The sequence below is a fragment of the Bufo gargarizans genome, chromosome 1 (assembly GCF_014858855.1).
Source record: "Bufo gargarizans isolate SCDJY-AF-19 chromosome 1, ASM1485885v1, whole genome shotgun sequence".
In the NCBI taxonomy this organism is placed as follows: Eukaryota; Metazoa; Chordata; class Amphibia; order Anura; family Bufonidae; genus Bufo; species Bufo gargarizans.
In genome coordinates this window covers 540,797,257-540,812,420 of record NC_058080.1, presented here as the reverse complement: position 1 = coordinate 540,812,420, position 15,164 = coordinate 540,797,257, and the positions used below count along the sequence as shown (strand labels likewise).

At 46.9% G+C, this 15,164-nt stretch overlaps 1 protein-coding gene across 1 annotated transcript in view; it reads left to right on the top strand.

The window, feature by feature from the left end:
• The first annotated feature begins 10,163 nt into the window (after positions 1 to 10,163).
• Positions 10,164 to 15,164, top strand: part of LOC122924432 (solute carrier family 2, facilitated glucose transporter member 5-like) — an 85,535-nt gene continuing 80,534 nt past the window's right edge. The window contains exon 1 of the mRNA XM_044275528.1: positions 10,164 to 10,239. Within this exon, the coding sequence (XP_044131463.1) occupies positions 10,216 to 10,239 (24 nt within the window). The 5' untranslated portion in view covers positions 10,164 to 10,215. The remainder of the gene's footprint in view (positions 10,240 to 15,164) is intronic.

Here is a 15,164-nt window from a genome sequence, read left to right as displayed (position 1 = left end):
AGGTAGCCCGTGGCATTTAAACGATGGCCAATTGGCACTAAGGGGCCTAAAGTGTGCCCAGAAAACATCCCCCACACCATTAAACCACCACCAGCCTGCACAGTGGTAACAAGGCATGATGGATACATGTTCTCATTCTGTTTACTATCATTTGAATGACTGAACAGAAATCGAGACTCATCAGACCAGGCAACATTTTTCCAGTCTTCAACAGTCCAATTTTGGTGAGCTCGTGCAAATTGTAGCCTCTTTTTCCTATTTGTAGTGGAGATGAGTGGTACCTGGTGGGGTCTTCTGCTGTTGTAGCCCATCCGCCTCAAGATTGTGCGTGTTGTGGCTTCACAAATGCTTTGCTGAATACCTCGGTTGTAACGAGTGGTTATTTCAGTCAACGTTGCTCTTCTATCAGCTTGAATCAGTCGGCCCATTCTCCTCTGACCTCTAGCATAAACAAGGCATTTTCGCCCACAGGACTGCCGCATACTGGATGTTTTTCCCTTTTCACACCATTCTTTGTAAACCCTATAAATGGTTGTGCGTGAAAATCCCAGTAACTGAGCAGATTGTGAAATACTCAGACCGGCCCGTCTGGCACCAACAACCATGCCACGCTCAAAATTGCTTAAATCACCTTTCTTTCCCATTCTGACATTCAGTTTGGAGTTCAGGAGATTGTCTTGACCAGGACCACAACCCTACATGCATTGAAGCAACTACCATGTGATTGGTTGACTAGATAATCAAATTAATGAGAAATAGAACAGGTGTTCCTAATAATTCTTTAGGTGAGTGTGTATATATATATACTGTATATATTACCAAGTGTAGTCCACTTTTTGGCTCAAGGTGCAAACTTTTGTTTTATTTAAAATTTATATTCTATATTTTATATAATGTAATGCCTATGCCCTGGGGTCATCATTTTGGACCTAGAAAATATATGTGCACTGCCAATGCTGGAATAGGCCATTGTTGTTTGAATTGAATAAAAAAAGCTTTTAGGATTTCTGTGTTTCAATTTTCTTTTCATATGTCGACCACTTTTGTTCCATAATGGGGATGGGCCGGAGGTCCGACCGCAGCAATGCAGACATGCCGAGAGGCGGCCAGAATAAAACTACGGCATTCTGGACTTTAAATTGTTGCAGGACTGAAAAAGGGATGGAAGGGAGGGAGGGGGTGGGTGGGTAAAGATGATTGTTATTGTAATAATATAATGTTTTTTACAAAACTTGAATAAAAAATATCTGATAAAAAAAAAAAGAATAAAACTACGGCATAATTATTATTAATGGCCGGCTTTATATACAAAATAATAATCTATTTATTTATCAATACACCATATAAAAACACAATTATCTCAAAGTCTCTAATAGAGAACCATATGAAAATACCTTAAAAATGAGATAAAAATATAAAAAACTTTAAATAAAAAATTTAGTTGCTATCTTATGATAATCTACAGTCCCGGTCCCTCTGTCTGTTTCAGTGCGGAGCTCACGCACTGTTTTGTAATATAATTTTTTTTTTCACAAAGATAGAGCAAACAAGAAATCCATTTTTTTTATCTCTCTCAATGTACAGTAGTATTCTACGTTGTTATAAAGTCTTATTATTGCTATTTTGTATTATAGTTCCATGCAGCATGCTAGCAGTGTACTCAGGTCCGATGTAATGTAATATCTCTCTGCTTACCAGAGTCCTGATGTGCTGTTATCGGTATCGCTGGTAACAGTTAATACATACTTGGATTTTTCCATATGAGGCTGTATATCTTCTGGATTGCAAGTTCCCGCAATCTATCCCCACACTTACTTCTCTGCGCATTTAATTCTCAGCGCACACGTATTGGGGATGTTGAGACGCCGACTTTGTTCAATAACTGTGCATACTTCTTCTTGATTAAGGTTTTCCGTTCTACATATACCGCTGTATTCACTTTTGTTTCACCAAACGCGTTTCAAAACCTTACAGGGTTCTTCTTCAGTGGATGAGATTATAGATTATAGTTGTTATAGATTACCACTGAAGAAAAAACCTGTTATGTTTCGAAACGAGTTTGGGAAAACAGGGCTCGCTGCATATGTTTTCCGGCTGAACGCTCCTGACCCACTGGGAGTCCCATTCTCTGTGCTTATATTCCTCATTAACTGGTCACAAATAAACATCCAGCATCTCAGTATATGTTCACCTGTTTAAAAACAAAGAAAACAGAAAATTGCATGATTTTCCTATTTTATGACGTAAAGTCATGATTTTATTAAAGACACGGAGGCGAGTATTGCATATCTCCTTCTTTACTGAAATCCACAGCAGCAAAGAATTAACATAAAAAATTAAGGACAACCCCAAACAACCCCTCCCAATAGATAGTCCATAAATAGGTCCTCCTCCGTCATCTCTTCATCTTTCTTTGATGTGGACCACTTGAATACTGGACCTAACATCTTGTAACAGAAATTCCAACCGGAAACCACGAACCGAGAAACTGGAACCAGAGCTCAACCAGAACAACGGCCAACTGGCCCTAAGAACTTCCTGGAAACCTCACTAGGTATGTATCGGGAATCAACCTACGGAAAGAAAAAACAGGATAATATGAGGTAATTCTCAGAACTTAAAGTCTTTTCCAAGCATGTGGGAGACAAGCGTCAATCATAAATAACACAATAAATAACATAATACAATCATCTGGTTATCAGCTATAAATAACATATAAGCAAACAAGATAGGGAGGGAAAAACAAATTAGGGTGGGCAATACTCGCCTCCATGTCTTTAATAAAATCATGACTTTACGTCATAAAATAGGAAAATCATGCAATTTTATAACAAGACACGAAGGCTTCGTATTGCAGGTTTAAAGCGTCAAAATCATTGCAGAAAAAGCATGTGGAGGTGGTCTGAAATAAAATTCCCTAAACGTAGAAGCTCTAGACCAATCAGCTAAACGTAGAAGATCCTCCAGACGGGCACCTGCAATGGTCATGGAGGTAGCCGAAGCTCCCCTCACCGAATGAGCCGTGAACACCGACGTATCAACTCCAGCTAGAGAAAGAATCCACTTAACCCAGCGGGATAAAGTGACACTAGCAACCGGGAGAAAGGGTCTGCGGAAAGAAATGAACAATTGCAGATCAGAAGGAATACGTAAGGCAGTCGTGCGGTCCAAGTACTCCTTCAAACATTGCACCGGGCAAAGGGCTTGGTTATCAGGAAAAGCCGGGTAAGATACCGACCGAATATTAGTCTTTGTGCGGCGAGATATATTAAACAAGACACCACCTGGAGTAAAAGACAGAGCATCGAAATCCAAAGCTCGCACATCTGAAACCCTTTTGCAGGAGACCAAACACAGCAGGGTGACCAGTTTCGCCGAAAGTTGGCGTAGAGTCAAAGAAGAATTGAGGGGCCAACTAGAGAAAAATTGAAGAACCAACGTAACATCCCAAGAACTAGTGAAACGGGGTCTAGGCGGACGAGATAAACGTGATCCCTTCAGAAGCCGACACACCAAAGGGTGTTGACCAGCCGGGCAACCCGCAAAACCTTGGTGTCGAGAAGATATGGCCGAACGGAAAAGGTTAATGGACCTATAAGCTTTACCCTCCTCATAAAGAGACGTCAAAAACGCGAGCATGTCAGTCACAGGAGCCGAAAAGGGATCCAGACTCCGCCCCACGCACCAGTCAGACCAACGTTTCCAGGCTGACTGATAAGCGCGTCGGGTTCCGGGGGCCCATGCGTTCTCCAGAAGGGTACGAGCCGTTCCCGATAAGCTTGCGACGCCCCAATGTTCCCTGAGATTCTGCACACAAGTAGGTGAAGAGAGCCGTCCGTCACCAGCTGGAGTTGGTCCAGAGGTCCGCAAAGAAGATCTGGAAACGATGGAAGAAGACGGGGGTCCTCCACTAGAAGTTCCAGGAGTTGAGGGAACCATGATTGGGCTTGCCAAAAGGGAACTATCAGCACTAAGTCCGCGAGTTGGCAACGGACCTGAGAAAGCACTCGCGGGATGAGCGCAAATGGGGAAAAGCGTAAGCCAGTTGACCCGACCTATCCTGTAGAAGGGCGTCCACAGCCACCGACAGAGGATCCGGTCTCCAACTGTAGAAGTGCGGGAGCTGGGCGTTCCAACGTGAGGCAAAGAGATCCATAGAGAGAGGTCCCCAAATCGACATGATGGAGGAGAAAACCGCTGGATCTAATCTCCAATCGCTGAAGTCCGATGAGTGACGAGAACTCCAGTCCGCGAAAGTATTGTGTAGCCCTGGGATATATTCCGCGACCACCGTAAAGCCTTTGTCCAGGCAAAAGGACCAAAACTCTTTCGCCAGATGGGTTAGGATTGATGAATGGGTGCCCCCCATGGCATTGCCATAACGTACGGCCGACACGTTGTCCATCCTGAGTCTGATACATGCCGAGATTTTGTCGTTGGTGAAGCTGCGGATGGCGAAGGAACCCGCCAACAGTTCCAGAGCGTTTATGTGGAGATTAGACTCGTTGCCTGACCAGGGTCCTCCGGTGGAAACCCCATTGCAGTATGCACCCTAGCCGAGGAGACTGGCATCCGACTCCACGATCAGATCCGGTTGAGGTCCCACGATGGCCTTGCCATTCCACGCGTCGAGGTTGGAGATCCACCACATGAGTTCGTCCCTCGTCTCGCGGTCCAGTGTCACCATGTCCGCATAGGATGCACCCGCTTGCAGATGGGCGATGTTCAGTCGTTGCAATGCTCGATAATGAAGAGGTGCTGGAAAAATCGCCTGAATGGAAGAGGATAGAAGACCGATAATGCGTGCCAGGTGACGCAGCGACATCTGAGGAAGTCTCAGGACGTGATGTAGTTGCTTGCGTATAGACCTGATTTTGGGTCCAGGGAGGCATAGGGTCTGCTCGCTGGAGTTCACCACAAAACACAGAAATTCCATCGATCTGGAAGGATGTAGGCAGGACTTCTCGGTGTTGATGACGAATCCAAGACCTGTAATAAGAGACATCGCAGCCTGTAGGTGAGTTAAAAGCTCCGATGGGGATTGAGCCATGAAGAGGATATCGTCCAGGTAAATCACAAGACGAATACCCTGACTGCGAAGCCAAGCCACCACCGGTCTCATCAATTTGGTGAAACACCAGGGGGCTGATGAGAGGCCAAACGGGAGGCACGTGAATTGCCAGATGAGGTCGTGCCAGCGGAATTGAAGGAGTGTTCTGGACTGAGGGGACACAGGAACCATCAGATAGGCATCTTTCAGGTCCAACTTCACCATCCAGTCCCCTGGAAGTAAAAGGTCCCTGAGTAAATGAATCCCTTCCATTTTGAAATGGCGGTAACACACAAATCTGTTCAGATTCCGTAAATTTATTACTGGTCGGAATTGGCCTCCCTTCTTTTCTACTAAAAACATATTGCTGACCACCCCAAAGGAGTGAGGAGGAGCTCTCTCTATTGCTCCTTTGTCCAAAAGGGAACGGAGCTCCTGGTCCATGCAAGACCGGGCCGGTTCTGATAGTACTAGTGGATGAGGATCTGGGAGTGACAGATGAGACACCACAAGATCTATTCGAAATCCCTGGACCGTGGCTAGTATCCACGGATCGGAGGTAACCCGGTTCCAAGCGGGTAAAAAATGTTGGAAGGGTTGGAAGCAGGGCCGGCTCCAGGTTCATGTGGGCACTTGGGCGATAAAGTCTCAGTGGGCCCCCTTACACAGTGATAACTCTCTGAATACAGATAATATTGTAGATATCACCTGCAGTCCTATGTAACAGCACAGATAACACAGTCATGGCTATCCGGGTACAGAAAAGGTAGTAGTGTTACCTGCAGTCCTATTTAAAACCACAGATAACACTGGTTCTAATAACGTGGTAGTGTTACCTGCAGTCCTATGTAAAACCACAGATAACACTAGTGTAGATTATGTGGTAGTGTTACCTAGGTCCTTAGTGTGCCTCCCTATGTCTCTGCCACGGACTCCATGCTGGCGGCGCTGCCTCCTCCTTTTCTTCTTGCCCCGTACAGAACGTCCTGATGCAGCTGCGTCAAGAGAAAGGAACACTGTGGGCCGGTGATGGTGACACACACAGAGGGAGAGACACGCACACAGAGGGAGAGACACGCACACAGAGGGAGAGACACAGACACACACACACACACACAGAGGGAAAGAGACACATATACACAAGGACACACACTGGGACAGTCAAATACACACAGGAACAGATACACATACACACACACAGGGACGGACACACACACAGGGACGGACACACACACACACAGGGACGGACACGCACACACACAGGGACAGACACGCACACACACAGGGACGGACACGCACACACACAGGGACGGACACGCACACACACAGGGACGGACACACACACACACACACAGGGACGGACACGCACACACACAGGGACGGACACAGGGACAGACACACGCACACACACACACACAGGGACGGACACACACACAAGGACAGACACACACACACAGACATACATATGGACAGACACCTGTGCAATCGTCAACCAACTTCTATCTAATGTGTGGCCACCTTTAGGAGACATTAAAAGGGAATTCCACCTTTAGTTATGCTCCAACCTTTTGTTACCGTCTAATATAACTCCCACCGATTCCCAGCACTGAGGGGACATGGACTGAGGTTTAAAAGGGAATTATCAACATGTACCAGAAGGTGGTCTAAACTGTAACCCATTAGACACTGGCTAGACTGTGGGATGGAGTCTAAGCAATGCCTCATGCACACTGCCGTTATGCATCCGTTCTGTGCATTGGAGACCGCAATTTGTGGTCCCCAATGCACGGGCAATATCTCTGCGGCGGCCGGGACGGATTGGGACCCATTCAACTTCAATGGGTACGTGATCCGTCCTACCCGCAAAAAAACAGAACATATTCAATTTTTTTTTGCGGTGTAATGTAGAGTGCACATGGGCCGTGTGGCCATGGGCACACGGGCGGCCGTGTGCATGAGGCCTAAAACATAAACTTCCATAAGAAAATAATAATCAATAATAGACTTTATTGGCAAAAATTCATAAGAGGAAAATTTCCTCTTATGAATTTTTGCTAATAAACTGTATAATTGATTTCATGGGTTCTGGTATTTTCTTATAGGAGTTTATATTGTGTTTTAGGCCGAATGCACACGGCCGTGAGCGGTCCGTGGTATCCCGGCCTGGCATCCTGCTGAGAGCTGGAGCGTACGGCGTCATTGGTTGCTATAACGCTGTGCGCTTCATGCTGCCGCTGCACTACAGTAATACACTCGTATAGATCATACGAGTGTATTACTGTAGTGCAGCGGCGGCATGAAGCGCACGGCGTCATAGCAACCAATGACACCGTGCGCTCCAGCTCTCAGCAGGATGCCAGGCCGGGATACCACGGACCGCTCACAGCTGTGTGCATTTGGCCTTACAGGCATGTGTGCTGCTGATGCTGAGCAAGAGCAAAGCAACACATGGTAATTGTTCTTTATTCAATTATTGGCTCCTTTGAGCCTTTATTTAGGTGTTTTGGTGTAGACAGTGACTGTGAGTCGTGACACTCACTGTAGCCCCAGGCAGCAGGCCCCCATTCATGTAACATAAATACTACACAAACTGGTCTTTCTGTGATTGTCTGTTACTACTAGTAACTTACTAGTTCACCTGAATTCTAAATTTAAAACGAAATCCAGCAGCAGCACTGCAGCAGCATTCATCTTTGTCTGCTTTCCTCTGGGCGCCAGGTTTCCAGCTCTGGGCTCGGCTATCAGTCCTGTCTTCTGCAGCTGCGCCGAGACGAGTCCTGCTGCTGGCTGGGGACGGGCTTACAGTCAGTCAGACTTAGAGGATGATCATTGATCTGTACGGGCGGCGTGCGCTGCTATGGAAACTGCAGTGCCTGGACTCGGAGTCAGAAGATCACGTGAGAGAGGGGCCGGGCGCTGCGCAGCATGAATGAATCTGGCTGTATGCAAACATTTTAAAGGGGCCGCCGCGGAGACGAGTGGGCCCCCTAACTTACAGTGGGCCCCGGCACTTGCCCGGGTTTGCCGGGTTCTGACGCCGGCCCTGGTTGGAAGAAAGACATAGGTTTTGAGGATTTACCAAGTGGACGTCTTGATCCAAGGTTGCCTCTGAATCCTCTGGAGCGAAATGGCTGACCCCTGGATGGGAAGAAGGAAGACTGTTGTCTCTGATCTTGGAACGATGGTCTTTGATTATAGGGACCTCGAGCGTTTCCACGCGTCTGGAAGTGGACACGGCCGGACAGTCGGCCCCTGAAACTGCCGGCCCTATTAGAGACACGCCCGTGGAACACCCTACGCATGGAGCTCTGAGCTTTATCAAGCGCAGTAACAGCTACTACAAATTTACCTAAGTCCTTAATAAAGCTATCGCCAAAAAGAACCCCTCAGCCTTCTTACCCGTCTCCGTCAGAGCCATGTTGGAGAGTTTGGGCTCAATCTTCATGAGCAATGCTTTCCTTCGTTCAATGGATAACGAGGAATTAACGTTCCCTATTAAACAAATGGCGCGTTGCGCCCAGCCACTGAGTTCTTCTGGGTCTATGGCCGTACCCTCAATTCTGGCAGTTTCAGCCAATTCAAATATTTTTGTCATGGGTCCTAGACTGTCCAAGTGCTTGTCTTGACAAGCCCGAAGAGCGGAGTCTAGGCCCTTGCGGGGATTAAATCCCGATTTAGAAAGGAACTGGATCATCTTAGGATCCACATTGGGCGTCTCACACACCTTATTCGGGACTAAGGGACGGGGACATTCAGCCTTTAATTTATTCCGGGTTTCTTTGAAAAGAGGTTTCCTCACCCTATTCTCCAGATATTGTGCCACATGTGGAATGGGCAACCATTCGGCCGACCTTGGATGGTGGAGGCTGTCTGGATCAAACAGGGGTTCGCCCTGCGGATCAATCAGGGAACTAGATCCCGGAAGATTAGCATATGGACCCACACTAGAAGGGGGATGAAGCGGAGGGGAAAACCCTTCTAATTCGTCAGCCACCCGGACCCCTTCAAGGTCTACATCAGAGGTATAATGATCCTCACTAAAACCCTCCTCATCAGACTCAATTTCAGAGTCAGAGCTGAGTTCGGGACGAGCCCGAGCAGACTTCCAGGGGCGCGCTTTTTCTGCCTGGCGCGGGCAGGCTCTCTTACGTGAGAGGGGGCAAGAAGCACAAACGGCTAGCCGAATAGAGGAGAATGGCGCCTGAAAAGTAAGTAGAGAAGGGGGGGGGGGAACGGAACGGAGGGCACGATATGAGGCGACAAGGTTTGCAGGCGGAACGTGCAGCAAGGGGGAAGGAATAAATCCCAGGTGGAATAAAGAAAACTGGTAAATACATAGGGATGTAGACAAAAGGTAAACGGATAAACATTTAAGGCAATCAAATCTACAATTATAATACAGGTTAAGAATAAATCTAAGAAAAAACGAGAGGCACTTATCTGCTGTGGGCAGCCGCAAAGAAAGAGGAAGAGATGACAGAGGAGGACCTATTTATGGACTATCTATTGGGAGGGGTTGTTTGGGGTTGTCCTTAATTTTTTATGTTAATTCTTTGCTGCTGTGGATTTCAGTAAAGAAGGAGATATGCAATACGAAGCCTCCGTGTCTTGTTATAAAATTGAGAGTTTTCTCTATGAATTTAAATATCTCATCTATAACATTTCAGTTGACCATGTATACACACAGTATACATATTCATCATGTTCTTGTAGTTCACATAATTTCCATAATGGACATAATATTTATAGAAAATTACTGTTTACTAAAAAAAAGTCTTGTCGTCTACTGCAGGTTTTCTCTATAGAAAATAAAAACATTTCAAGTAAAACGTTGACTAAAATGCCATCCAAAACAACACTTGTAGAAAGGCATGAATTGCATGGCGTATTTAGAAACCAAATAAAACATCTAAAAAAAACTATTGTGTGACAGCACTAATAAATACATTAAAATACACAGCTCATGATGTAACTGCGAGTCATGTCACACAGAGTGAAAAAAGTGACAAACGACACCTCCTCCATCTAAAATATCTAATCCGAAGTTCACTATAACCCAGTGTATGTAAAAATTTAACTTCATTCTGTTCTTGACCCATATGTTCTTTAAACTCTGCAGCACTCAGAGAGAAGACAAGGAAGAGAGTACCTGTAATCCTTCCAAAATGTCTCTTTCGCCGAAGGAACTTGTAAGTATAAATTTTTATTAGTGGGCGGTAAAAGCTAAGTGTCACATTTATCATAAATAATGGGAGAGATTGATCAAAACTGGTGTAAAGTTTTGCCTATAGCAAGCCTCCTGGTTTCAACTATAATTTAAAGGCGTTGTCCCATCTTGGACATTAGGGATATATCAGTAGGATATGCCCCCAATGTCTGATAGGTACGCAACCATCCTCCATTCATTTCTACGGGAGTGCTAAAAATAGCCGAGCGGCACGCTCGACTATTTTCTGAAGTCCCATTGAAATGAATGGAAAGCACACCGCGCAAGCGCGGTCTCCGCTCAATTCGCTTCTATGGGGCTTACAGAAATAGCCAGGCCAATGCTCGGCCATTTTCGGCAGTCCCATAGTTAAGAATAGAGGGGCAACTGCCCCCTCCTGCACTTTGCGGACTCCGTTACGCAGAAATACTCACAAAACTTGGACATGCTGGGGATTTCAAATACTGATGGCAATTATACGCCCATGAGAATAGTTCTATTCATTAACATTAGCAGTGGATTCTGATACATAAAATTCGGGACGTATACGGATTGCAAATACGCTCATGTGAAAGCAGCCTATCTCTACTTTTCTTTTGCACCAATAAATCCCCCCCTTGTCTTCTGTTGATGTATGATTTACCCATCCTAACTTACAAGACCATTTTCCATTTTTAATTGAGGTCATGTAAATGAGCACTATAATTCAAATCACATCGCATGCCAGTACCTTCCCCAAGGGATCACAGTTCCTTGAAATCACCATTAATGAAAAACTTCTGTCTGACACAAGCCTGAAGGACATTTGACTACTGATATAAGGATGTAAAAGGATTGAAAATGGCTGTACCTCCTCTTACAAGAAAATGTATTATTTTCATTTATGTCCTATTGCGTGGCTTACCATTAGAATAGCAATACCACCCATGTTGAACTGTTGGACTGTTATGTGCCTATTTACTATAGAAAACTCCAGTGATGAGTTTATAATGTGACACGATATCTAAAGTGTACAGATGTAGTAGAGTTAACACTCATGCTTTATGAGATGTGTTATCTAAACTAAATGCGTTAAGCAAACACCTTCAATTGCATTTCAATGGCTTTTGTTTCAAGATAACACAATGGGCAAAGGAGTTAATTATAATCCAAAGGGTTAAAAAGTTAATATAATAATAGCAGCAAAGGCTATCATGTAACCTGAGGAAGGGGATAAAACAGTTAACTTGGAGATGAGGGGGTTAAAGTGCTGATGGGGGGAGTCCTTACTGACATAACCATCTGGATGATGACAAAACTGGCAACCTGAAACAAAACGGTTAAAAGCACACAAACACTGCCAACAGGTCCTCACCCGTCAGGAGATCAGTTCATGGAGTGGCTCCCAAACAATGTCACTGAAGGATTTTTTATTTTATTTTTGGGGACACCTTACAGGTAAGTGTCCAGCTCCTCATCGCTACTGGAGCTGCTGAACCTCATTAGAGGTAACTCCTGCCTCTGTTGGTAGCTGAGAGTGGCATTGGTAGTGGTGCGCCACCGCCCTCTACCGGTGACATAGGGATTGGCTGTGAAGACAGCCTGGACAATGCTGCTGTAACTCTCTGCAATCCGGAATCCACAGCCGGTGCAGGAAGGGGCAGAATTTCTGGCTGCAGGGGCTCAGGGAGAGCTGGCACAGCTGCCTGGGGCTGCTTCCAGGGCAACACGTATGGAGGCATAAAACATGGCTGGACCTTGGGATTGAAGGTCAGGACGCTGTTATTAATCTGTCCTACCCTCATGGTTGGTGGCGGCGCCAAATCTGGTATTAGAGGTGCAGGTGCAGGTTGGGCCTTTTCTTTAAACAGCAGACGGCCGTCCGGGGTTTCCTGTAAGCAACGGGTCCTGCCCGCAGAGCCTGGATCCTCCTGCCAGGACTCTCTGGTGACGGCAGGGGAGAGTGGCTTCTGCAACAGGGTGACTCCAGCAGCAAAGAGTCCCTGCATGGACCGCATGGGGGTGTATTCCACCTGGTCCCCCACATACAGATTGTGCCTTTCCTGGGGCAGATAATGTCTCTTCACAGACCGTCGGCCCACAAAAACTTTGGTCCCACAATAGTTGTCCTGGAGGAACCCTACACCGCTCTCCACAGAGAACCACAGTACAGTTCCAGTTCTCCTAGTCAGCTTGGGGTCTCCGGGCTGGGGGCTGTCAATAACCTGTTTGACCCACTCTTCCACAGCTGACTTATACTCCCATGCAGTCTGGGCGAATGCTGTAATTTCGTGCGGGACCTCAGGGTTCAGGCTCCTTAATTTCTCATAGCTGGGCGGCGGAGTGGAATCACCAGCCGCCTCCGCCGCACCAGTAGGTGGTAGTGGCGTCGCCGGCCTAAGGCTGATGGCCGGGGCTGGGGTCTCTGGACGTGGCGGTGGGACTGACCGGGCCTGGGCCTCAGGGAGCGGGGTAGCTCCTACCTGATGTCGCGTCCGGTTCCGGTGTCTCCTGGTCACGATCCGCAGGCGCCATCTTCATCTGGGCAGCAGACTGGATACTGGCTGAGGTGGCGACACCCTCCGCGGGTGGTGGCTCGACATCAATCTCCATCTTTACATAAGCGTCGCCATCCGCGGGTGCATCTGAGGAGGCGGAGGGATCCACAGCCTCCGGTAATCCCTTCAGGTCAGGAACTTTATGAGCAGGGGCCGGGACTTTGTCAGTGGTCTTCTCCGGCAGCTCCGGTATACTGGCCAGGGTAGGTGCTGCTGGGCTCTTGGGCACGGAGGGATCCACAGCCTCCGGCACATTGGCGAATACAGAAGGTCCTTTCCTCTTTAGGACCTGGGAGAAATGAATCTCCGGCGGGTGCTCCTCATAGACAGGTTCACCGCAGATTGCCATTTGGTTCCAGCGTGGCTGAGGGAACGCCATCTTCACTTCTTCCTCAGTCCACCAGGGTGTCAGTTCTCTGGGTGCGGCTAGGAGGGTGGAGTCTTTATCTCCTCGGTCCGCAGTAGGAGGGTCACAGTGGGCGGTTTTGATCTTTCCCGCTCCTGAAGGGGTGTATTTGCTATATTCTCGCCTTTCTGAAGGGGGTGTTGTTAGTTTTTCCCGCTTCTGGGGGGCATAGACAGCATTTTCGCGCTCATGAGAGGGCGTTCCTGAGTTCCTTTGCCTCTGAGTATGAAGACGGGGCGCCATCTTAAAACGAATATCGCGAATTTCCACAATATCGAATTAACTCCTTGCATGCTGTAGCACACGTCCAGCGCTTTCTTGGCACAACAATACAAGTAAGAAAGTCAACGATCTTTGCACAATCTTCAGCCCTTACTGTTCTACTGTGAAACATGCAGTTTAAGTTTGTTTTTTTGCGCACAATTAGATCCGGTTCTGTTGTTAGGAGTGGACACACAATTCAATCCGATCCTGTTCGTGACGCCACTTTAATGCAATGAGCAGGACACTGGGTCACTGGGGTTGCTATGCAGTGGGTCAGTTTATATATGTAATAGTTCGTGACACCAATTGCAGCTTGCGCAGGTACTGTAGCAGGGCCCTTTAAGATGTAATAGCTCATATACCAGACGAGGAATGCCAGAGGGGGAGTGTTGTCAGTAGGAGTTTTGATGGAATAATTGAGATCCAGACATGAGATATAGTCCAACTCGTCTTTACTTGATACAGCTTTAAATCCATACAAGTTACAGCTTTGGTCTTTAGGTCCCAGCAGGTATTGGCAATATGTGTCACGGACGGTGTACAGGAAACAAGACAATGCAACATGCATATATGACTCACTGGATCCAAAGCTAAGGAACTAAGGGGAGACCCCTGCACAAGACCTAGCACTTTCCCTGGCTGCTCAGCCTATGCAAAGATCCCAGAGGTGGATGGTTGCATATCCACGTACCTCGACTATATAACCCCTGAACACCCTACAATAGTGAGGGGACACGACCACCGGCTCCCTACACCAGACACGGAGGGAGTCAGGGTCACCTGGGATCCAGCAAACAGAAAATAACAGATAAATGTACAGCACTTAACTTTGTAGCAGACAGGAAAACAGGATCAGGATGCACACATGCTCCAGGAAGAAGTATAAGCCGCCCAGTAATGCATTATGGGGCGGAATTTAAAGGGATGCAATCAGTCCAACTACATGACAGCTGAGAGAGGCTAACGAGATGAGGAACTGAATACCACAACAAAGAACACTCAAGGAGGAGGTTCTGAAAGGCTTCTGTCAGAGCTTCTCAGCTGGTTGTGACAATATGTGGCAGGAATTTATAGGTATTCTGTTTTTTATCATATGCCTAGTAGATCTGGCAGGTATCTATCTTCTGCTCTGTCTGTAGTCTGCTTAGTTTGGGGCCTGACTAGCTGAGGAGGAATTTGGCTTCTCCTGGACTTGGGAAATGTACTCACAGCTTGGCTCACAGGGTATGCTTCTTCCTGGAGGCTGGAGATGGCTGCTTCTCTGGTCGACCAGCTGAGGCGGATAGCTCAAGCTGGGAAGATGGATCCTGGCCTCAGCCGAGGTGGATCCAGGGTTGGGATCCCTGGTTCTGGGAGCTCCTATCAACACACCCTACCCCAACAGGGGTGGCTGGTACACTCACTAGACGTCCTTCTCCTCCTCATGATACAGGACATGGGAACGTCCCACTTCTGCTCATACAGGGGAGCCTATACTGGAATGGACTATTCCATTCTAGATATACTAAACTATTCTATAGACTGCCTATACATTGCCGCCACCTACTGGTGTACATGGAGAATTACAGCAATTTATATAAAACAGACATAGAAAATCCAGATAATGGAAAATGCAATGTAAGATTGCACAGGATGATAACACATATACACTTAACATCAAGTAGCTGGGTGACAGTAGTTTTAGTGACATACTTCAGGATG